General features: G+C 46.7%; 1 protein-coding gene across 1 annotated transcript in view; it reads right to left on the reverse strand.

Annotated features, from left to right (window-relative positions):
• Window positions 1–1,376: 1,376 nt before the first annotated feature.
• Window positions 1,377–26,074, reverse strand: part of LOC100121206 (RNA-binding protein MEX3B) — a 51,058-nt gene continuing 26,360 nt past the window's right edge. The window contains exon 2 of the mRNA XM_008212461.4: window positions 1,377–10,274. Within this exon, the coding sequence (XP_008210683.1) occupies window positions 9,268–10,274 (1,007 nt within the window). The 3' untranslated portion in view covers window positions 1,377–9,267. The remainder of the gene's footprint in view (window positions 10,275–26,074) is intronic.

Below are 26,074 nucleotides of genomic sequence, written 5' to 3' on the forward strand. Positions count from 1 at the left end.
TCATCTTAATTCTTTCTCTCACTTCTATTTCCATTTCTAGTATATCTAGCACTATCCTCTGCTCTTGCTATATCGATACATCACACGCATACTCATCTTTCTCCCTATCCATATCCTTGCGTATTTTTTCTCTGGCTCTCTGTTAGTCTGTCATTTTCAGTTCTTATCTAACGCGTTTGAATTTGTAAGTCCATCGTAAAGTGGTGAGATGAAATACAAAAAAAAAGACAAATGAACGATGATTATAAGAGCGCAGAAGCATCGCTTTCACCTCAAAAGCGTAAAATTAACCATAATTTAGCAAACAAAAATTTTAAATATCTTCAGCCCTCCAAAATATAATACATCAAGTAAAAAAATGATTTCCAAAACAAAATTAAAAATAACTTTGATAACAAAATAAAAGAAAAAATAATCACAAGGCAACCCTTGTCGCAAGTGTGCAGAAAAGAAATATAGGTTCTCCATAAGATTACGGCGAAGCAAAGCAACAACACAGCGACAGCAGCAGCGAAAAGCAAAAGCGACGTGGCGTTAATGAAAAAATGATAACATTCACAATTTGAGATCGAGTAATATAGCCATATGAAGCAGGTGTAGTATTTATGTTGAATCAACAAAACAAAAACAAAGCGGTAAACATACTACGATAGGATGGTTTCAAGTAGTAAGAGTCGCGTGACGTGAAACTGAAGGGGCTCAGTTGAATTTATCGATAAATAAATTGATTAAATAAAAAAAGTATGATCGTTGAACGAAAAATAAACAATGTGAATGCCAACAAAAGTAATGAGAATAAATGCCGGTAAGGAATCCACGAGCTAGTCTTATATATTTCTGTTTATCCGAAAACTTTTGACTTTTATCGTTAGCCCGGCTCTCGCACACGTGCTTCTTTCGGCTTTTCAAGACAGAAGCTTTCATCCTCCCACTCGCTCGTATTAAGTAATTTAGTAGGTAAGTAAGTAGGTGTGTGTAAGTAAGTAAGTTCAAGCAGTTTATGCTGAAAAAGTCACTTTAACTTTATATAGAATAATAATATAGTTTCGAGTATCAATTACGCTCGTATAATAATATTTCAATATATATATAATATGTATAGTCGCAATGTACAAACGTATATAATATATTTTTTGTTTTTTTTTAATATATAATATATATATGTATATATATATATATATTAGATATTCAAACGTTCTCACTCTTATCTCAATCACTACCTATCGATCGATAATTATTATTACATTTAAGCTTACAAACGAGCAAGGAAAAAAATAAGAAAAAATAATAAACAGTCTGAAACAAAGTACATGTACAAAAAAATATATAATAATACAAAGGAATTCAGCGGTCAATCGAGGAAAGACAAAAAATAATAATGTAATAATCATTAATTATATATTAATAAACAAGGTTTCGTAAAAATAAGGATAAATCGTCTTTCTCTCTCGATACTTTTCGATTTACATCTCACTATAGGCGGATATTTGGGCGATACATCCCTGGATCTCGCGACCAAGTCGACGTGCGTTTCATAGCATTATATAATAATAATAATAATAAGTAAGAAACAAAAAATAATAATAATTAATAGTAGTGATAGCCATTAAAAACTAGTATCCAACGATAGAGGAGAAACATTCGCATCTAAGCAAAGTCGGTTACAAAAATAATATAAATCATCAAGTACAAACGCATATATGTATATATCGTATGTGTATTGTGTGTCAATGGGCTCTTCAATGTTTGTCTCTTTGTTGAATAGTCATACATATATATATATATATATATATATATATATATATATATAATCATTCAATGTGTGTATATTGTTAGATAGGGGTGAAAAAATAAACGCACAAACAACAGAAAGAACTTAAAAACGAGGCATGGTTTTACAATGTAAAATTTTTGATACGCAAGCAGAGTCGTAAAATCTATGTAAAAAAATAATAATAAGATGAAGAACTAATAAAGGAACGTCGATCGAGGCCAGCGAAAAAATTCACAAACGTCGTCTCATCTCTGTCTCTCTCTCTCTCTCTCTCTCTCTCTCTCTCTCTCTCTCTCTCTCTCTCTTCGCCAGAGCGCTAATATCCGCATTCACTAGATATACAAAAGCAGAGGGTTTCTATCGAGTTAATATCTCCCTTTCACTCTTTTTGCTCTTTCTCTATGCATTGTCTGTTTACTTTTCATTTAAATACAGTTTCTAATAATATTAATAATAATCATGTATAATGATAATAATAATCGTCATAACCACAAGCTATAAAATAATAAGAGTCGTTAACCACATTCACTATAAAATAATATATACCTATTCAATAGAATTTAAATTTAACATAGTAAATACAGATTAAATTAAGCAACAATCATATCTATTCCTCTCTCTTTTTTACTCTCTCTCGTTTTTCACGTCTATTTATTATTTCTTTAAGCCTATGCGTACAGAGTTAATCTCTCTGTCTTATTATCCATTCACACGATTATTCTCGTTCACCTCTCTATAGTTAAATCTCTAATAATTCTCTTACGTTTAGTTATTATTCTTTGAGATATGTATCGTCATGTTTTTTTTTAATCCATTTTTTTCACTCTCGCGCGCATATACTGCCTATGATAATAATTATAAAATGCTCTCGTACTCGCGCGTCTCTTCGCACTTAAGAGGGACACCCGAATCTTCTAGCTTTTTTCTCTCTTTCTCTTACGATCATTCTCTCTGTCAACTATATATTTATTACAAAAATTCTACAAAAAGAAAAACTAGAAATAAAAATAAAATAAGAAAAATTCTGAAAAATCTCTTTGCTCGAGTTGGCTGGATAAATATATATCTACATCTATATGTTACTGGGAGGGTCGAACACCTGCTCGCTCTTTTTCACACTTGTATATATCATATACATATCTCACGCACACGCATTCCATCCTCTAGTAATTCGCGTACATGTACGTTATGTTATCCCCATAAAGCCGAATAATGTGCGCACGATCGGAAAAACTGGCCTTGACTCCCTTGTTTTTTTATTTTATTTTATTTTTTACTACGTTTTGCTTTCGCTTCGTTCACGAAATTTTCGCGTACGTCTGCCTCGCGCGCAGTAACTCGTCGCCCGCGCCTCTCGTGTGTCCGTTGCATCTCTTGTTTCATTTCTTTCTCTCTTTTTCGTAAAACGTCTTTCCACTCGGGTCGTTCTCTCTAACCGCGTACATCGTTTAAATCACGATTACGTTTATTTTTTGGTTATCTTTTTTTTTAAAGACTTGTTTTTTTTCTTTCATTTTTTTATACGAAAATGGCAGTTATCGGTCACAGCCAATGGCTATTAATTATATTCAATAAACGCTTCACCCTTCATTTTTAAACCTCTTAAATATGTTAGGACTATCGTTTACGTCATTTTACCTTTACTTTTACGTTTAGAGATTATCAGTAGTAAAACCCTTATTACTCGTGTAGATTCAAATACTTTTACTCCGACGAATGGCTGAACGAATGAATGAACGCATGATGAAAAGATGAAGAGCTGAGTGTCCGCGTGAGTTGATCGAAATTCCGCATCACTGACAAGAATTTAACGTGGCAGGTCGAAAAAACGGAAAATCGCGAGAAGCTCGAAAGGCATAATTGATTGGTTATGTGCTTGCGAATTACTACTTGGGCCTTTCCGATTTCTCGCCCTGGCTCACTGGACGCGACACGCGTGCGACTGTTCGGGGCGACGTCGAATCGAGATTCGAAGAATGATTGTTCAATCGAAAACAGCGAACCCGACGTCCCCCGAACGGACGAACGATCAAAGGAAGCTCGGAACCTCGGCCAAAGTTAAAGTCTAGCGGAGATTCGCGCGCGCCTCTCCTCCTCGCGCCCGCGTCTGACCGAAGCCTGACTCGCACTACTGATTGGTGTCGTGAGTCGCGCGCCTGGATTCTATACTTTCCCATTTCCTCTCTATCTCTGTTTTTACGTTCCTTTGACATGATAATGGATACACACTCAATAAGCACGGACACACATGAAGAAAGAAATGGAGACGCTGTGTAGATGGGAGAACTCAAAGAAGACGACGCAACAACCGAGTCTGCCGGCAACCGCCCCTAAGACTGTCTTAATATTCTGTGTTACTTCTTTTTTTGTTAATAAATGTTATCCGTTTTTTTTTTTATTACTCTCAGTACATCGTCTCTTTACTATTTATCGTTTTCATTTTAGATTATTCTTGTTTATACACGTAAAAACTCTCGAGCTCTCAGTTTTCACCACAGAATAATAGATTATCAGCGTTATTTTCTCTGTCACCTCGCTTTGTCTCTTTTTACGTTACGACTATCTCTCGTGTGTCTTAGTCTCGTTTAATATATATTATATTATTAATATCTTATATATCTACATATTGAGAATTCTTTTTTTCCTTTAAACTTGATCGTCCTTTGCGTGGCTTAAAAACTTTCTGCTGCTCCTCCGCCTTAGACTCGAAAATCTCCGTACAGCCATGTTCTCCCGGCGCGCCCGAATACACGGCCCGAAGGAAAAAGTTTTTCGTCCACACACCTAACAATAACACACCCACGCGTTGCAATACGTTATTTATTTTTTCTTCTCTTTTTTCCTTTAAGAACTATACACCTCGCCGCGACTTTCGATCAGACTTATTTATTGAAGTGAATGACGTAATCCTGCATGATCTACATATATATGTATATAATATAATTATCCGCCCTTTATTGCGCGGGCCGCCCTCTATATCTTAAATTATTTTACTTTAATAATTATTTAAATTTTTTATCATTTTTTTTACTTGGTTTAAGTCGGAACGTTGATGCTAAAGAGAATACCTATAAATATATAATATATATGTATGTCATCACCGTTTTTCACATTTTTTCACATTTTCATCTTGTATTTATCCCTTAATTCTCTTTTTTTATTATACTTAACATAGAAAAAATATAGAATTCATTTTGCCTCGAACTTAAATATAATAAACATCTTATTTTTTTTTGTTCTCTCATTCATTTCATAAGCTTTTTTCCTTTTACTCCCTTATACGTCTATCGAAAAATCGTTTGCTTCTCTTAAATATATAATATATAATGCAGTGTATCGTTCTTTAAATAGTGGGACGCGGCGCGTTTTAGTAACCTTCTCGCCCGCGGGCGGCGCGCGCTGGTTCGCGACGTTGCTCAAACTTCGAACATGCGAATAAAAATTTTAAAAAACTTTTAGTCAACAAAGTTAAAGGATTTGAAAGTACTAATGTAAATAAATATATGTATTGACTGTTTTTTAGAACGCTAAAAAAACAACAGTAAAAGTATAATACATGCTTAAAAGTCAATCGATAGTAAAAACAACAACGCACTTCTCCGAAGTCTGAGCAACGCGTGAACGAACGCGCGACGCGAGCAGGAAGCCAGCTGTGTGAATTTTTGAGCATGTTTCGTTCCGTAATAATAATCGTCAGCTCATCGATGAAACGCAAAGAGATCGTAAGCTCGTAAAAAATGGCAACACGAGACCGAAACGAACGTTTAAAAATACTGCGCTACGCGACTTCTATACGATTATCCTCCATCGCCCTACTTCCATTCCCGTATGTGTACATCGAAAATTTCTCGTGAAACGAAGCAAAAAAGTCAAACTAGGAGAAAAAAACAACTATAATGAAAAGTTACAGACGAACTATATAACAGAGGAAAGAAAAGAAACCAAAGTCTGATGTCAAGAGCGGGCCGGTGTCCGACCCCCTTTAAAGTTCTTTTGGATAGACGATAAAAATTTGAACGACAAAAACTACAACAAATATATAATCAATACGAGGATATAAATAAACGCGCGTGTCTACCGTGTCCGCGTATGGGCGGACAATCGGCGACGACGTTGCTGGGAAAAATGCCTTATTTTCGCCATTTTTACTCTCTGTGTTTTTCGTTCTTAATTCACTTTCGCGCTCTTTCTCTCTCGCTTACTTTCTCTCTTTCTCTATAATATATATAAAAATAAAATAAATTACAAAAATATCATACGTCATTTTGAGGAAAAAAGCCTTAAAAATACGATGACGACGACGACGTTACGACTTAGACGCGTATAATATTTATATTGTTGAGTGTATGTGTGTGTGTGTGTGTGTGTGTGTGTATTACGTGTGTTTCTGTGTGTCTGTCGCGCACGCGGGTTTTTCCTTTCTTTCTCCCTGGTTTACACGTGGGTCACGCGGTCGATACCTCTTCCTTTCTCTCCATTTAAAAATTAATTATTACTCGATTATTACTAAGTTCCCTCGATAATACACAGAATGTGGGCGCTCCGCGTGCCACCGTGTATACCACTCTCTCCTACCCTCCTTCTTCCGCACAACGACCACGAGACGACGCGCGCTTCCTCGCTTTTCTCCCCCGTCTCCCGGGCGTCCTCGGATCCTCGCTTTCTCTATAACTTTTTCTGCGCGCGAGGCCGATCACGCCCGAGAGGGTAAAATATACTCTTTGTATTTCATTTGTATCATTATTATTATTACATTTACATGGAAAGCCCAGTGACACCGAGGTCGGATCGCTGGGGACCGAGTGGGGATTAGCTTCCAATACTGTATCGCGAATTGCTCGTCATTTTTATTTTTCTCGGTTTCGGTCCCCGCACCGACCCGAGCGTCCGAAAAGAAGCAAAAAGAGCGGGAAGAGCGCGTGGTTCCTGCACAACACACCGTATGGCTTCAAAAGAGCGCTGATTCGAGAGAGCAGCCGGCTTTTCCGCCCGTCGTCCCGTCGGCGAACGCGCGAAAATACAAAATCTAAATCTCCTCGGTAAAATATCATCGTCATATATATATATAATATATTTTTTTATGTTTATATTTTGTATATATAATATATATTATCGTTATTATTATTTCAATTGCTCTGTCGCTTATATAAAGATAAGATAATACTCTAAGCGAGGGATGACGGGTGGAAGGAGTAGTGCGCTCTTTGAATTCTGTTTAACGTTTTTCCTTTTCTCACCTTTTTTTTTGTTTTCGAAACCTTCCCCTCAAATTCACGCGCACGCGCGTTTGGTAGCACGCGGACGAGCGCACGGTATTCTATATTCCCCTCCACTACACCTCTCTGCTGACTTGCCTACATCGTATTTTCTCTACCTCATGCATATATCCCTGGTTTTTCTCGCCTTTTTCGGCTCTCTGTGTGTCGCTTCTCTATAGCTCTCAACATGCATGTATACGTTCTCTCTCTCTCTCTCTCTCTCTCTCTTAGCTATTATGGCGCCTCGGCGCAGAACCTCTGACCTCAGGGTTCGACGACCACCGTTTTTCGCTCATCATCATTATCGTAATTATCGCAATCGCGCGTCGGCGCGCGAGTTCTCTTTATAAAGATTTTTCACAATTCGTTATACCGTTATTTGTTCTTGTATGCTGGTTGCTTATTCTTTTTTTTATAAGTGCAAAAAACGACTAGGAGCAAAGAGAAATTATACGGCGACCGTCGACGGTTCGCCTTATCATCACGCAAATATACTCATTTTTTCACTCGCGCATCTCATCACTCGCTTTTTCTTTTATATTAACGTTTTTTTATTCTCATTGTATACTCAATCTTTGTCTTTTATCTAGGAATCAATTTTGGATATCGGATAATATCACAATTCGTATAAGAAACGCGCAATTTTTTTTTCATCAATAAAAAAATTTCTCTCCATCCTCCTGGAGTCGCCTCTCGCACTTGCCGTATTATGCCGAATAATATACATAAATATATTTGTTTTTTTTTTATATATCTATATAATACCTTTCGAAGAAGTCGCGCTATCTTACAGAGCGCGCGAGCGCGAGTCTCTTCGTCGCGACCGGATTCACTCTTGCGAGAAAGAGACCGTTAAAAAAACGAGAGAATAGTAGTGGTCGTCGACGCTCTTGCGCACGTTTATAACTACAGTGCGCAATTCTAGTTTACTCTGTCTTTACACATAATAATCGCGCCGCTCGCAATATATATTTATATATTAAACAAAGAAAAAAAATTATCAAACAAAAATAACAACAAAACACGAAGCTTCCTCGCTCTCCTACTAAACTCTGTCTCTACTCGTTTAATACATCTCATATTCCTGTTCGTTAATTACGTCCCTACTATTTTACGTTTATTTTATGTCCTTTAAACTTTTTAAATTCCTCCTCGCGCCTCCTTAAAGTGTTCATTTTAAAATCGATTCGTTGTATATCCGGTTGGCGGGAACAGGCGAGCGCCACGCGACTCCCGAGAATTCTCCTCTCTTTCTCTCTAGCGAAATTTAACGCAACTCGACTATTAATAATGATCGTACGGAAAACGGAATTCCCGCGCGGGCATTCGCCTGTTCCCTCCCACAATCTCTCTATCGGGTATATTGTTATTTTGTTTCGACTCTCGCAGAGTAGAGACATACGTGTTCGCATATTGTTAAAAACTACAAGTAGTATAATATTGGCAGCAGCAGCAGTGGAATCGAAAAGTTGTGCGCGTCCTCTTCTCTCTAGACTCCCTCCCTCTCACCACACATGTGTAGTCGAAGAATCGCTCCTCTCCTCTCGCAGTCCGCTGTGTGGATACGTGAGTGTGTCAGTGTGAACGTGGGTGTGCAGCCATCGTAGCAGCAGTCTCGAAGGGAAGGGGCGTCGATGTGATGTGATGTCGCTCTCGTTGTCGCCGGTACCGTCTTCTCGTGGCGCGATCTCAGCTTCGATCGTCGCGTGCGTCCGAGGTACCGCGTGGAAAAAGAAAAGGAAAACCAAACGAAAAAGAAAAACACACTTTTCCATTCTCTCTTCCTCCTCCTGCAGCAGGATCGTCGTCATCATCATCACTGGGGGCATGTCTCCTGTCGTCCTCCTCTTTCTCGCCCAATGTGTAGTTCTCGCTCGTGTGTAGTGGTGGTGTGCTCGTGTCTTTGTCGTCCGCGGAACGAAAGATCCAGTGTGGTCATCTCATCATCATCATCAGAATCAGAATCACAATACGAAACTTGACTAATCGTAGTCGTACGGCATGAACCAAGGGTAAAAGCATCCTCTCGGCCTGTCTTGTGTGGCCCAGCAAACACAGCGCCCTCCTCATCAAAGTATAAAAACCGCGTCGTACGAACATTATTGAATATCAGTCGAAAAGGATGTGTCGTGGATGTGTTGTGTGAGTGTGTGTCGTGGGTGTGTTGATCTCTCATGATGCATGGTAAGTCGATCTCTCCTTGAGCAGCAGCACCTCGCGGCCCTGGCCTCCGTCTTAGATGATGATGCGCAGAGCCTGGAGCACGGGCTTCGAGCAGACGGGGCACGTGGGCTCGCTGCTCATGCAGATGCGATGTCCGCACTCGAGGCAGAAGTGCTTGTGTCCGCAGGGCACCAGCGCGGTCGTGACGTCCTTGTCGCCGCAGACGACGCACTCCCTGACTCCGGTGCTGCCGTTGCCGCTCCCGGTTCCGAGAAGCGAGTCCGTGGGCGAAGCCGGCGATGCAGAGGCGGGTGGCGAGGGTCTCGATGGTAGCGCTACGCCGGGAAAGGACCAGATGGACGAGGCCGAGGCGGTCTGCGACTCGAAGCTGGGCGACTCGCCGATTCCCTCGTCGCGCTCCATGCCGGCGCCCCAGATGGCCACGAGGTCGTTCAGTCCGGGTGCTCCGGTGCTGGACGACGAGCTGCTGCAGCTTCCGCTGGAGGAGAAGGCTCCGCTGCTTCCGTTGCTGCCCTTGGCGCCGCCGGGCGGGTCGAGGCAGCCGAGGATGGAGCCGAGTCCGCCGCGGCAGAGCACCTCGAGCAAGTCCTTCTCCTCGTGCATGCAGAGCGGCAGGACGCCGGTGCGCTGGGTGATGTGCGCCTGGATCTCGGTGCGGGCAGCCGCCACGCTCTCGGGGAGTCCGGTGACCTCGAAGACGGGCTCCTTGTCGCGGCTGGGCGTGACGATGTAGGTGTGCGTCTGGTGCTGGATGCGCTTGATGGTGGCGCCCTTGGGGCCGACCACGAGGCCGACCACGCGGTAGGGCACGCGCACCTGGATGGTGATGTGTCCGGGCACCGAAGCGGGCGGTCCGGGCGGTGCTCCGAGCAGAGCGCCGAGGGATGACTTGCGGGAGGCGCGGATCTGGGAGAAGTGCTCGGCGGCCGAGAGAATCTCGCGCTTGGCGCGGGCCACGTCCTCCTTGCGACCGGTCACCACGAACACGGGCTCCTCGCCCCGGACCGGGGTCTTGATGTAGGTGTTGGTCTTGGCGCGGAGCGCCTTTATCTTGCAGCCTGTTGACAGAAAAAAGCAGAGATTCATCGATTAGTATCGCTTCAGTGGCACGCGCGTGAATATGTGTATACGCGCGAACGGCTCTCGGTAAGCGGACTAAATACCGGATTTTTCAGCCGGCGTGCAGCAATGCGGTGAAAAAAAAAATTGAAACAGAACACGAGCGAGGAGAAAAATCGCTGCAGCGTGGCAGCTGTTGCACTCCCCGGGACACAATTGTTCTCCCAAAACTCTTTTTTCGCTCCGTCTTCTGCAGCTCCCATAGAAACAAATGGCTCTCCATAAACATTTTCATCGTCTCGCGATCCGAACCCCCACGTGGTCCTTCCGAACGCGCCGCACGCGTGCGCGAGAGAAAGAAGAAGAAGAAAAAGTCCGGTCTGGTCCTCGCAGACTGGCCTTGAGAGCAGCCGGCCGCGGCGCAATGCTAGCAATGCAGGTGAACCACTCGCCTGTCGTCTTTCTCGCTCCCTTTCGTTCGTTTCACTCTCGCTCTATCCCTCCTCTCGCAGAAACTCGTTTCTTCCGTCTCTCTCTCTCTCTCTCTCTCTCCCGCTCGAGCATCGGCTCGTATAGGGTGCATGCTCTGGGAATTCGCTCTATGGAAGCAGCCCGCGGGGATAGACCGTTGACTCCTTAACGACGCTTGATATCGAACCGCTGTGGGGTGCGACCTTTGCCGATCGATACCTTCTCGTTCGAGAAGTTCGTTCGTTCCACGTGGATTTTCCTCGGAGATACGGATCGTAGCTCGAGGCCGGCTTTTCCTCGAGCGCGTGTGAAAACCTCGGAAGATCTTTGCGCGCTTGGAGAGAAAGCGACAGTACGTATACACGACGTATACACGGAATAATTGAAAAGTATACGAAAAGCTCGGAGTCGTTGCGCGGCGGATGAGCAGATCCTGATTTACCGCGGCAATTTACCCGCGGCGCGATTCGTTTATTTATCATCGAGCACTGGCCTCACTGCGCAGCCTTGACCAAGAGCTATAACCCTAAGTATCTCTCTCTCTCTCTCTCTCTCTCTCTCTCTCTCTCGCTCCTCGAGGATTCCCGGCGTTCCTGCACGCGACCCCGTGTACGCGGTGTACTTTCGACTCTCCTGTATCCGCGAGAGCATCGGCGCAGGTATATAGCACCGGCGTAATAATCGCAGCAGTATACAGAGTGCGGGAAAACAAAGGAGACGAGAGAGAGAGAGAGAGAGAGAGAGAGAGAGGTCCTTGCGCGCATACCGCGACGACAATGTCAGGGCCGTTCGCCGAGCGAACGCTTTCAGGGACGCGGTTGTTGCTCGCGGCAGACGAGGAGAGAGGGAGAGAGGGAGAGAGGTTTGTCTCTCGAGTGTATTTTTAGTGTTTCAGGAAATTGCCGATTCGGATCGTGAGTTTTTCCGAAGGATGTTGCCCAATGAGTTTTTCGGTGTGGAGCGATGCGTAGCGCTCTTTTTTGTCATACGCGCTGCTGTACAAGTCGAGGAGTGAATCGCGAATATTCGCTATTTAAATATCGATTATTATTAGCCGCGGCCGCATACGAGCTTTTTGTTATATTTTTCAAAGCCGCTGCAACAGTCCTTTTTTGAGGCATCAGGCGGGGACAGAGCGACGACGAGGAGGTCGTCGCGTCTCTTTAGTTTGCCGGCTCGCCAACTGAGAGTGAGACTGGCTTTTAAGATTTCGCTCCCTCTGTATGGGCTCTTTGTCGTCGCCGTATGCGGAGAGAAAATACATCCGTTCATCCTTATCCTTGGATGGAGATATCTCTCGCGGACGTAATAATCCGCGAGCGTGACATCCTCGAGTGGCGTACGGAGAGCGAACTGGCATATCGATACGTCTCGGCGGCGAACAGGTGATCGAGTGCGCAGGTAAGAGTGGCACGCGCGCGAGGATGCAGTCGGGCGTATACAGTCGGCTTCGAAAGTTCGATCGACGTGTGTGACGACCATACACTCCAGGCCAAAAGGATAGCCGATGCAGCTGGCCGCCGCGAATGTGTGTGTGTACGTGCGATAGCGAAGGGGAAAGGAAGCAGCAGCGAAAAGGAGGGAGAGCAGGGGGCGTGGGTCGTAGACAGTTGAAGGGCCGCGGCCAAGGTGAGCCGCGAGAGAGAGAGAGAGAGAGAGAGAGAGAGAGAGAGGCGCAGCGTATGCACACACACACACACACACACACACAGACAGACTGCAACCTCGTGACTTTTTTCGCGCAGGTGTAAGATAGTGGCCGCTTATCGGCGAGTTCGCTCCGCAGGTATATTTTGTAAATACTCGCGTCGGGCGGCGTTTATTATTCGCGCAGGATGTTGGCAGAGAGCGAATCAACGGGCGCGATAATCCAATGAGAGGAAAGAATCTTTAATCCCATTTCTCTATACGCTATAAGCCGGTCTGGAATTGGCGAGTGTGTTAAAACCAGTCGGAGAAAGAGAGGATCTCCTCGATCAGGGCGGTCTGTGCACTACACACTACTACCTGCCCGGAGCCGATCAATCGCTTGCTAATCTCGAGCGAACCCTACACCCCGCGCGTCTACGGTTTCTCGCGTAACTGAAGAAGAGGAGAAGGAGGAGAGCTCCCGCTGCAGGGAACAAAGGAGAGAAAAGGTCTCTTGAGAGAGAGGGAAGCGTGTATAGATCGTGGCGAATTCCTCGCGACGTGTGCATTTGAATTTCGCTCAACTACTATCGGATTCTATAATTAATTAGGTCAGCACGTCTCGCTACGATCAAAGAGTAGCATCGACACATCCCGCAAACGTCGTTGAAATCAAGCCGGCTGCGCGAATATAAGAAACACCTTCCGCCAAGTCTCTCTCTCTCTCTCTCTCTCTCTCTCTCTCTCTCTCTCTCTCTCTCTCTCTCTATCCGCGTTTCCGGCTCCTTCTTTAGCGCCCCACCTCCGCCTCTCGCGCGCGATCGAGTCAATGGACTCGCGCTTCCCTTTCTAACTCGCTTCTGCGCAATTGTTGGCGGCGAAGAGCATCGTACGGCGTTACGCAATAATCCGTGCCAACAGCGGCGGCTAATGCTCGACTGACTCTAATCGGCCACTTTGCCGCTGCTGCGTCGCGAGGATTATCGTAAATCGGGCGACGTCCGATCGTTACTGTCGCGTGGGAAAAGAGCGAGGGGATGCTTCATTTTTTTCCATATAAAGTAATTAAGAGCGTTTTTGAAAAGCCCCCGTATCGAAAATCGATTATCCGATGCAATATATCGAGTCGGCGGAAATCGACGACGTCACTGGCAACCTCGGGAGCTTCGGATAAAAAAACTGCGATAAACCTGCCGCACACGTGCAGAGAGACTCGAAACTCGCTCCTCTCGGGGAAAAAATAAAACAACTCGAGATCCTCTATTCAGCGAGTCCGGGTGACCGACTGAGTGAATGGGCGAAACTCTCGAGGTCTGCTCTTTCCTTTTTTTATACATAATGCGACTGCACACGAGCGACTAGTGCCATTCCCACGATACGTCACCGCTCGCCGCAGCAGCAGCAGCACACAACAGCTGACGCGAAATCCATGTGCCTGCCTGTGTGTATAGGTCTGCGCGACGATCGATGCGGAGGCTTTTGAGCTGACCGCAGAGCTTATGCGCGTATATAACCGCTGATGGAATATAAATGAGTTTCCAGCGCGTGTGTGCTGATGCGAGCGATTATTTTCGGAACTGGCCGTCGACACTGCCGGTATAATACACAATATAATGCTAATGATTTATCCTATAGCGATGCAGCGCTCTCTCTCTCTCTCTCTCTCTCTCCTCTCTCTGTCACCATCAAATTAAGCCTCCATACAATCCTCCCCGAAGAATCTTATCGAGCCCAAAGAAAAAAAAGCTCATACATCGAAAGTCCGAAAAATCAACGAGGAGAAAAGGAAGAAAAAACGAGAAATCGTCAGGCGAGCAGCTCCTATTTCAAAGGGGAACCGGGGCTACACTAAATCACGCGGTTGTTTCGCCCGAACAACAGGAGCAAGAGCCATACGGTATAACAAGACTCGTCGCCGCCGCTGCCGCACACACGCAAATTATCATCGACTTTCGTGGAAACGAGAAAACAAGAAGAAGGCACAGGGGCCGCATCTGCGCGCGCGGGGTAATTACCGAAAAAAAGCCTATGCAACGCCCACCGAGGAAGAGAGTTTCTGAGGCGATTTCGTTAAGAGGGCTTTTCGGTATAAGCCGGCTTACAGACTAGTCCAGTTTCGAAACTATACATACAGCGGAGTCATTGCGCAACGCCGATAAAAATCGCCGATTTTTCCGATAAACGCGCGAGCGGATTTTCGAGTTTCGAAGCGAGCCGAGGCGGAAAAACAAAATCGTGCTCCTGCTGCCCCAAAAATACGCTCTCGCTCGCACTGTATCAGCGGAATAAAGTCGCGCTTACGTGTACGCGTGCGTATTGTACATGTATATATATACCATAAGCGCAAGAGAGAGAGAGAGAGAGAGAGAGAGAGAGGCGAGTTTCTCAGGCAGGTCAGTGAAACTGCGCCGTCAAGTTGAAGGCCAACACCCCCACAATGCATCGGCGGCGGCGGCGGCGCGCTTCCCCCACCATGATTCCACGCGCGCGCGCGCGACGACTACGGGGCTTCCCCTCTCTCTCCGCCGGCGTTGCGGTCGTCTCGCTCTTTCTCTCCGTGATGCTATATGTGCGCGATTCTCCTTATCTCCCGTATTCGCACTTGCCTACTCGGCGCTCGCCTTGTTTCAACCGAGATGAGAACGACGACGACGTTGTCATTGTTTATTTATCGCAGTATCTCTGCGCGATTTGAATTTTCTCTCAAGCGACTGCGCTTTACTCGTCCTCTACTCTCTCTCTGGTCGTTCGACCGCCCATATATTCCAGAACGTTGACTCGCGCGAGCGCGGGAAATAATTGCGCCGTTGTCGAAAGTTTAAGCGCGGAAAAAAGCTCGGCTGTTATTGCTTATACGATAAGCATCACCCAACACCGCTGCGCATCTCGGAAAGAAATTCATACGCGTTGCGTCACGCTCGGAAAATCACGCCGCGCTCGAATTCTATTCTAAACGTTCCGTCCATCCGTCGCTTCGCGGAATCGCCGCTATCTGTCCGGCGAAGGAGACACGCGCTCTCGCTCTGGTATTATCATCGTGATTTCGCTGAAAAGAGCGTTCATCGAACGACGAGAGAGACGTGCCCTTGACGACAGTCTTTTCTCCTGCTGCTGCTACTGCTGCTCGAGCGAAATGCAAGCGTCGAGTGTGTGTACACGGAGGAATCCCGATAAACACGGCTAATAAAGCTCGTATTGAAACTCCCGCGGCGCAGAGAAGGAGGAGGAGGAGGAGGAGGGGGAGAGCTCTGGAAAAACGCAGCGAGGCGTCAGCCGAAAAAAAAGAAGCAGCGCGAGACTCGTCCCCCAGAGAGCCATAAAAGAGTATCGGCTAGTGTGCGGAGCTTGCAGTATAGTAGCAAGAAAGAGACCTCGAAGAGTAAGCGAGAGAGAGAGAGAGAGAGAGAGAGAAAGAGAGAGGACGGGAGTAGTGAACGCGCGTGCATTGCACCTTGCTCTCGCCGGGCGGTTATTTCAGAGTGACTCGCGTGAGCGCGCGAGCATGCACGCATATCCACGTACGTCTCTCTCTCTCCCTCCTTCGGCGTAGAGAGAGAGAGAGAGAGAGAGAAAGAGAGAGACATACACACACACACACAAGTGCAAGAGGTGCGTCTCGGCGGCCGAGTGTCATCGATCTATTTTCGAGCGGACTCGGAATTTCTGGCCGCGGTGCACTCGCGCTCTTTCATTTCGCGACGACCAACACTCACGCATACAGCATCGTGTGTGTGTGTGTGTGTGTGTGTATAGAGCCGAGTTTGGAAAGTTCGAGAGAGCACACAAAGAGATATGCACGCAGCGAGATAGAGCTTGCGGCGAGCTTTCGAGGAGGTCAGCGGAAGTTGCAAACTATCTTGATTATGCTCTGCGGAACTTGGCCCTCTGGAGGCGATCAATGAACTGTATTGTTGCGGATACGCGAGTCGTCGTGTGGAACAATCGGGGATAAGCTCTGTTTATCGGCGAGGAAACGCATCCCGGGAAAATAGACGACGAAGCCGTTTCGCCCGCGTATTTATACATCCCTAATGCACCGCCTTTCTCGCTTCGCGCAGTTCTGCACGACGCAGTATATGCCCGCAGCGGATATAGTCGGGAGAGAGAGAGAGAGAGAGAGTGTGTGTGCAGTGTATGTGTCGCGCGCAAGCGGATGGCAGTGGGGGTCACACTATATTAAGATTGAACTCCACTGACACCGCGACGTCTCTCTCTCTCTCTCTCTCTCTCTCTCTCTCTCTCTTTCTCTCTCGTTGGCTCTTATGCACGCGAGAGGCTCCCGCGCTGTAGCTCGGCGGTGGTCGTCGTTCCTCGCCGTGCTCCTTTTTCCGAAAACTCTCGCTCTCTTGGGCTTGCGGCGTTTTTTGCGCACAGTCTACAATGCGACAGAATTGACTGCGTTGTTTTATATCGACATCATCGATTAAGCTCGTCGATAATTCATCGCCGCGCGGGACAATCGCGATGATTGAACTCTTTTAAATGCATCTCTGTCGTTATAATCGGGTGAACAATATTTTTACCGGACGGCCTCGATATTTAATTCACACTAGACTTCGGAATACCCGACAAACATTTTACTCGACCAGCCTCTCGAAGTTTAACGACGAACGAGCTTATTTCCTTTGAACAATGAAGAGCAGCAGCGTCACGAGGCTGCTGCGAGAGGATATATATAAACAAGCTCTCTCTCTCTCTCTCACTCTCTCTTTACTGCCACGTCGGCAGCAGCGAATTATATTATTGATCAGGTCTCTCCCGTCGTCCTTGACTGCGCCGCCGCCGCCGCGACGACTCATGTACTTCTCTCTCTCTCTATCTCTCTCTCTCTCTCTCTCTCTCTCTCTCTTGCCGCCGAGAGAAGAGGCCTTCGCGAATGCGAATCACATAACCTCGAGGAGAAAGCTCATAAAAGCCGACGCCCAGACTCTCTCTCTCTCTCTCTCGTCGTCGCGCTCGCGTTATTTCAGTCAATTCTCATTGACAGACTCGGAAAGAGGGAGAAAAGTGAGTCAGATAGCCATGGGCGAATCCCGCGTGACACGCTCTCAACATTCGCCTTGCTTTTGCGTGAGCGCGGGTGAGTGCTCCGGAGGGTATTCTAGGGGTCGAGATCCTTTTTTTGTGAGCGCGAGAATTGTTTCTTCTTTTCACCGCTCGCGTCTAATGGATATACTGCAGGTGGGCACCGCATCGAGCAAAAAATTATTCGCTCTCTCTCTCTCTCCGAGCTTCGCGCAGCGCGTTGACGGCTTCAATTCGAGAGTTTATTTTTAGTTTCCAACAAAGAGACAAAGAGCTTCGAGTGTACGCGGTAATTGCTTTTTAAAATTGCCGCTCGCCGCGGCCGATTCTCGCTTTATCGACGACGCTTAATGAAGCACTCGGAGACAAGGCGCGCGATAATTGCAAAGTTTGCATTTCTTTATCTGCGCCGCACGTTCTCATTTGCATACGCGAGATAGAAAAAAATATAGCTTTCGTTGCTGCGTGTATACAGTTCTCCCGTTGACTCTTTCGCTGCAACTATTTAATATAAGCCTTGGCGATTCCAGCGAAATGTCGAATAAAACGATAAACGCGCGTCAACATCCGGCGAGAGAGCAAAACTTATCCGCGTTCGCTCTTGACCGGCTGAGGCACGTCAAGGCCTGCACCGAAATTGCGTCGAATATTATAGCTTCCATTATATATTATTAAACACGGGACACGAGAGAGAGAGAGAGAGAGAGAGAGAGAGAGAGAGAGAGAGAGAGAGAGAGAGAGAGCTGTCGATACAACCCGGCGCGGCTCATCCTTCCTCTCTCGACGTCGGCGTGTCCGTCCAGCCAGAAAGTTCGCCGGTGTGTAGATGATTCACGCGCAGTGGCGTCTTTCCGTTCGAGCGTGGAAGGAAAAAAACACGGCGGAACAATGGAAGGACGAATCGCCGACGATGATAAAGCGCGATGGATGGATTAGAATGAACCGGAGAGATTTGAAGCTGTCACAGACGCACACGTCTATATACAAACGCGAGCTGCGAGACGAGTCGCAGAGCCGCACTATACGATGCATAGCACGCGCTTGCATCGTAGACGTTAGCTCAGTTGTTAGAGCTCCCGCTTGTTAATCTCGGTTCAAGCCCGCGTTTATACTCTTTTTCGCTTTCCGACTCGTCTCCCTCTCCGTCCGTTACACGGCTCTCTCAGAAAGCTCGTTACGGTTAATTCGCTTACGCGTTTATAACTTCTTGCCCGTGTGTCAACAGCGGCCGCAGCGAAAGGGCTTCCGTAATCAGCAGCTAATTCGCGAAATTCGAATATTAACGGATCGCCGCGAGTATACACACACGCGCATTGCGACATGCGGCAGAGATGCAAAGTGCGTTAACCCGTATTCGAGCGTTGGGTGCCGACGACGGCGGCGGCGGCGGCATGTGTCCGCGGCAATTAGAAGCGATTAGACGGCGCGACGCTAACGAGCGGCGCAAGAATGAAACGGAGTCGCCCACTTTTGACTATGCGTAATACTATGAGCGCGGCGAGTGTATTATGATCGGGGACTGACTCATCTATCGAGCGCGAGACGCGCGTTAATTGATCGATGGATATTTTTCAAAGCGAACCTTATACATTCCCTTTATAGCTCTCTTTCGTACACGCATCAATTCAGAATCGCAATTGGAGCTTAAAACCACCTTGCCATAAATCTCGCTTTGCCATGCGACAATTAGACCCCTCCGCGTTATTATGCCGTTATACCAGGGCGAATGTGTTTCTCAAGCCCGGATCAGCTTTTTAAAAAATGCTTTCACAGCGTCTCTCACGGGTGCGATAAACCATAGGTATAAATACCGGGGCAGCATTAGTATACACCGCTTACTTTCCCTGCGAGAGTCAAGGCCCTAGCGGAGCAGGGGGTAGTACGACAGGCTTTGCGCGCGCGAATAAGCGCCCGTGCATGTATGGTCTAAGGCATCAGCTGTGCTAACAGCTGTGGGGGTTCGCTGCACGAACTCGCACTTACGAAGTACGAGTTCTCGTGTTCTTCTGCTCTTACACACACGCGCGCTTACTGCACAGAAGGGGAAGAGAGTATAGTGTCGGGTTGGCTAGCTAGCCGGTCGTATCGATTCTTCGCCTCGTCTACCCTCGGCTGCTGCTGTCGTCCCCATCATGCGAATAAATAAAACGCCGGTACCCACGACGACGACGGCGTCGTCGCGAGAGAGGGAAAAGCCAACCCTCGGGCTTAAGGCGCAATCGTCCTCTCTCTCACTGCGTCCTTCTTAATTTGCTCCCTCCTTTTTTTCTCTCTACTTCCTATTCGGCTACGAAGCCTATAGCGAGAGGCTTTTGTGTATTCGTCGCGCAACTTTCTCATTCTTCCCTTGGCTCCCTATAGATTCGCCTCAGCCGATATCTCGAGCGAGTGAACGTATGGTATTATGCTGCGCTGGAATGACGATGGATTGCGAAGAGAGAAAAGTCGTTTCTTTCTTTTTTCTCTCTCTATCAGCGCGCGAGGGGTATTTAGAATCGCAAGAATTAAAACTCGGATTCCAGAGCCGCAGACCTCCGGCAGACAATCGACACAGTCGCGCGCATACCATGATACACCTTTTTCGCGTGTGTGTCGCGGACCTGTGCGCCGAGAGAGAAAAAAAAAAGAGGAGAGAAACGCCAAAGCAGCAGCGCACGCGATCTTATCTGCGTGTACAGCCCCCAGAAGAAAAATAAAGAAGCTCGAAGGAAGAACTCAACCCACCGCGAAGAAATCCCTCGCTTGGACACACACGCGCGCGCGCGCGCATAATGCTCCCCTATTTTTCGGCGGTGAAAAAGAGAACTACACGGACGAGTAGATGAAATTCGAGGCCGCGGGAGGAGAGAGAGAGAGAGAGAGAGAGAGAGAGAGAGAGAGCCCGGAGGCCTCGCGGATCGTTCGCCTCTCGCGCTCTTTGTTCGAGACGCCGGTCGTCTCTTCTCTTGTTCTTTCGCAGTGTGTGTGTGGGTAAAAATTTTTCTCCCAGTCTCCAACGGCGTCGGCAGCAGCAGCTCTCTTTTCTCATTCGGCCACCCTTCGCTCGTCGTTGGCAATTTTTGCCGGTGCGGAATTGTAATCGGACGAGCGCGCTTTGTTCGACCGCCCGTTTTGTTTTTAAAGTTTCGCATTTTTTTTTATTTATTTTATTTTATTTTGGTTGGTTGGGCGATGGAGGAAATGAAGCTTTTGTGGATAGTTGACAAAGTTTTTTGTTATTTATTAAAACTAGATAACGATGGGGATGGAATTTTTAACGATTGTACTCAACTTTTTAGAGATAGGCGTAGAGTATCGATGCCTCTTATACTTTACTTACTAAGAGCCGGACGGTAGTTTTTGCGTGTAGCCCATAATTGCGCTTACCTGAAACAAAAAAGAAACAAATGCATTAGACTCGTCTGCGAGTATAAGATAAACATCGTGGGATCAACGTTTCAATCGCTGCAGCAAAATCCATACAACAAATCGCGGCTGTACTCGAGGGATTTAACTTAACGTCTCACGCAGCCCTGCGGTATAAATAATAGCCTCGCATCAGCAACAAAGACAATTTTCACGGGGAGAACAATTAATCGGCTGCATTTAACAACGTCTCGCCATCCCACACAACTGCACGCACTTTTTCATTCAGCTGCTGCAGCGCAAAGAGAGAGAGAGAGCGAGAGAGAGAGAGCCTGTCCCCAACAGCTGCTGCTCCGCGCGCGCACACACGAGTACTTTGCGTCGTTACGAATTCCCGGCATCGGCGCGTGTGTGTGCGTGCGAGCGGCCGTGTATCTGTGTGAAAGAAAGAAGAAGAGGAGAGAACGAGAGAGACTGGACCGGCTAAACTCCCCGACGTTGACTCACGAGAGCCGAGTGCATATTAATCGTGTGAAAAAGTACCGACGATTCAACGACTTCTTTCGCTCGCGCTCGTCAGTGCTTTTGTTTACCTTTTGCTTACTCGATCATCGAGGCATATAAACATTCGTTGCACCGAAACCAAATTGCAGACTCGTACGCGTGTAAATGTTTTTCGCAACAGCAGGCAAGATCGTTTATACGTGTCTTTTGAAAAAAGGCCTATATCGAAGAGACTCTCTATGCAAAGGCTGTAGTACTTTTCCATCCACGGCGCTTCTTTCCCCGCTTTTTTTCTTCCGTTCGCTCCTATACTACTCTCGTATAATGGGCACTTATATACGCTCGGTTCCCCTCATATTATACATAGTCGCGATACTCGCTCTGGAAACGACCGATTTATCAGACCTACAGACACACGGAGGTCCCCTCGAGTCTCTCCGCAATGAGTCACTCGCTCCTCCAAATCCGAAATTCATTACGGCGGGACATGTCATATTGTATGAAGGCGATTTTGAAAAAAATCTGGGGTACACGATAAGAGCAAAGTATCGATTTCTCAAAAAATCGCCTTCGACTCTGTGAAACCTGCCGAATCACGCCCACATCGAGGCGAAAGCTCGTTAAACCGAATTAAACTCGATACCACCTTGCAAAACGACACAGCGAGGAAGAGCGAAGAAAAAAAGGATGGTCCCTATCCATCGGAGAGACGAAGAAACGGTGCCGGTATTTACAAATCGAAAACTTCGTCTCGGCAGCGGCGGCCGATTTCTTTGTCGAGCCGATTCCGCGAATCGGTCCGAGAGAGAGAGAGAGAGCAGGCGCCGTCGGAATATAGATATATAGACGCGATCCGTCTCGTCGCAAGGACGCGGTCATTCTCACACTCGACTAGCGAGAGATACCTAGACACTATAAATTATGGCTGATTATCCGCGAGTACGCAATAAGGCGTGATCGGTATAACCGGGACGGAAGAAGAGGTTACGGGATCGGTTTCGGCGTTTTTATAGAACGGCAGACGGATCGTCGTTTCGAAATTTTTACATTCTAGACTGATGCTCAGGCAGATATGAATCGACGTGTTTATGGGCTTGTTGAAAGGTGGCGAACCGATTTTCTAACTGATCGATTCGTTATGAATATTTATGCCGTTGTGCAAACCGAATCTGGAAGCGTATGACAATGCTTCGGTGCATCTGTGCTCGAGCCGGCGAATCGAGGTTGGAAGCTAAATATAGCTCTTTATTGGCTTCTTCGCATTAAAGGTTTTAATAATAGTTTCCTTAACGCCGAGTACAAGCGAATACACTCGACGCTAACGACAGGTGATTGACTCGCAAAGTACTTTCTGAATAGAGTTAAGAAACATGTCGCGAGCGCCTAATAAGGTAAATATAGAAAGCCCCGAGTATAGACAGTCTAGACTGTAAAAGTAACCGAATCGATAGCGCGAACCAATGTTCACACAGCAGCGGTATACTATACCACTCGACACCTAACCTTCCCCAACAGAGCAGCCCTTTAAATAAGTCGCGCACACCACGCGGGTTAATCTTATCGTTAAAGTACGTCTCTCGCTCAATCGAAAGGTGCGTCAGCCTGGAGAAATTACTCCAGCGCGTACAACAAGAAAATTTTCCCGTGACGGCGCCAGACAGCACTGCGATCGATAGGCTCGCGTGATGTCTACGTTATATCCGCCGCTGCATGACACACGCAGAGCCAGCCCCGAGGATGAGGGCGAGAGAGAAAGACAAGCCTCGATTCCACTACTGTCGCTAAATTTATTGCTTCGGGGGTGTATTTCTGTATACGAAGCTTTGAAAAAAGCATTAAGGCCGAGAGACGGATCGATCGTCGTGTAAGAATTAGCCGAAAGAATGAAAACTCGTGAAAAGCATGGACTCCGGCATCGCAGTGAAACGAGGCCGTCCCGAGAAAAAGCAGCGGCGCGCACCATCAACACAGCAGCCACGTGGTGCACACGAGGTGCGCACATTATCTCCGGCTGCCAGACGCACGTATATGCATTCGTCGTATGCTCCCTGTAGAGAACATCACACACGCGATAAGAGAGACTGCAGCCAGGCGATCGTAAAAGCGACGACGGAGAGAGAGAGAGAGTGAAAAGAGAGACGCAGCAGCAGTAGCGAAGGACGGATCGGTCCGCGCCCATTCATGGAAGCTCGTCCCACGCGACTTTTCGAAGAGCTATCTGTGCCCGTGACAAGGCAATTAACTTTTTGATAAGAGGTATAGTTTGCAGTTTTTCGAGCGACGGGTTCGCTGCTGCCAATGTGTGTAATGGTATTTTCATCGGATACGGGATAATCAGCGTCATCGTCGTTCACTCGAAAGAGAGGCGACACCTCTTCTCTGCCGGCCAATCCGATCCATCAAAATAATCATCGGAGACGCCGGGAATTCATTATTTCGTGCTCGCGCGCTCTCGTCTCCGGCGTTGTATAGGGGGAAGCGCTCTCTTGTATGTATACACTCCCCGCATGAGTCACGTCGGCGAGAATGCGAGGAAGAGCGCCGAGAAAAAAGAAGAAGGAGTATACACACGCGCAGACGACGTTGAACTTTCTCGAGGGACGAGCGCACTGTGTTTTTCGGCTGCTGCTGCTGCTTGTGCAACGAGCGTATCGACAGTTGTTTACAAAATACCCTTTTTCCTCGAGCTTTCAAGTAAAACTACGAGCGGTTTAATCGATAGTCGCAGAGTAGCGGCAAAGCCTCGAGTAACGCGTACAGGGAAAAATCGATACGCGCAGCGAAGAAACTTCGTCAACCAACCCCCAATAGCGAGCAACGACCCCGGAGGGAAAGAGAGAGAGAGAGAGAGAGAGAGAGAAACACTTAGTCCTGCAACGTCCATACAGAAATCGAATTAATTAATCGCTCCCCTGCGCCAGCCCTTCGCTGCTGCTGCAGTGCAGGACTGCTTGGTTGTATACGCTGATGATGAAGAGTAATAACACGGGCGCGCGCACGCACCCGCGAGTCCTCGGCGGCACGCAACGCGATTACCGATCTTCTGTCGGCTTGCTTTTTCACGTTCGCTAGTTTGCCGAGCGAGTATTGACTTAACAGTGAATCATCGTCGGAGGGAAGCTATGTTATGCGTTTGTAGGAGGAGATGTATTATTTCTTTCGGAGATATAACGAGTTGAATTTATATTGTACTTCTGAAATGAGACACAAGCATGTAATTGTAGTGTGTAAAGTATGGAAATGTGAAAACGTTGCGCCGAGTAGTACGAAGCACTTGTTCTGAAGTATGCATTTCTGAAGTGGGTTTCGAGTGCGGTAGAAAGTTTTTCGACGAAAAACAACGACGCTCGGGGAATGTTTTCAAGTTTCGTTTTTTTTTGTCATTCTATGATTTTCATCCAGGGTTTGCTTTCGACAAACGGGAGGAAACAATTTACAAGAGATACACGGATGACAAATTCGCTCGCAAACACGTGTCATCGGGATGAGCTCTAATTATACCAGGTGCACCAGCAGCCTAAACGATTTACAGCGTCGATTATCTCCTGACACGCAGTAATGAAGTTGCCCAACTACATACGCTCCGATTACCGCCAAGTCTGCAATTTAACACGATGAATTTCATGAATACACAACAAAACACTGCGTAGCGCTCGGTAAACTTTCTCGAAAACTCCGACACAATGACACAATAATTGAAGAAAGAATTTCCTTCTCAAAAGCCGCAAACACTAAGTATAAGTAAAATTCTTCTCCGCCTCGAGAATACACCACGACGTTTTCATTTTCACGGCGAAACTCTGGCATTGACGGCGTGTAACAAGCCGATCTCGCGCTGAAAGAAAAGCCCAGAAATTTTTCGAGGAAAACGACAGAGAATGAGACAGACTCCCGCTGCGCGCGAGGAAGAAGCCATTGACCGATCGCCGGATTTTCACAAATCCCCTACCAAGTAGCCCGCATTGACAGGGCGCGCTGCCAGGGTGAGTGTTTTTCTTTGCGATCGACCCGAGAGATCTCGGAAATTCCTCGGAGCGTGAGGGAGTTTAGTGTATAGATAATTTGACTAGACGAAAATTTATGTTCTCTAGATGGGTACAGAGCGAAAATTTGTTCAAACCGAGTCAATATTTATCGGAGATACATATACGTGTATGCATTACATAAAAATTTCACCGCGGCACGTTTCTCTGCGCATCGGCTGCCTTTCAATTATGTATGATTGATGTGTTCCGTATGTGTGTGCGACGGAGATAATCCGTGTGGTTATCGCGCGCGGCCTCCGCGCAGATAAGATACGAGAGCTCGCGCGTATATGATTATGAATCAATACACTTGTGCGTGTAATCGAGAGAGAACGATAATGACGAGAATCATTTATTGAGTTTCCGATAATCCACCGCCTCGACTCGCAATGACAATGTTTGTCAACACGTTGTCAATTATACGCCATGAGGTCTCTCGAACGCGCGTCTCACCGCTGAGGTTATTGTTACTTCAACACAGCGCTTTTCAAGGCTCCCCATGTGAATCGATATATCGGAGAGTGTATGTATAGAAATCGAACGATATAGCGCGCGTCTATTTGCCTGTTTATATAGCCTGCAGTTGTAAAAAGCTCGTGCCAATTTTTGCACATCCACCTCATATACGCATATACGCGGTATTTAAAAAATATTTCAACTGACACGCGAGAGAGAACACAATAATGCGCCCGACTTTCACCGCGATAATTTCGTTCCGAAATTTCAGCTCGGTTTATACACTGCGCGAGCAACAATCGAAGCAACCTCGTCTTCTCCTAAAGGAGAGTCTGTCTTCCGAC

This window comes from Nasonia vitripennis, chromosome 2, assembly GCF_009193385.2.
Source record: "Nasonia vitripennis strain AsymCx chromosome 2, Nvit_psr_1.1, whole genome shotgun sequence".
Classification (NCBI taxonomy): Eukaryota; Metazoa; Arthropoda; class Insecta; order Hymenoptera; family Pteromalidae; genus Nasonia; species Nasonia vitripennis.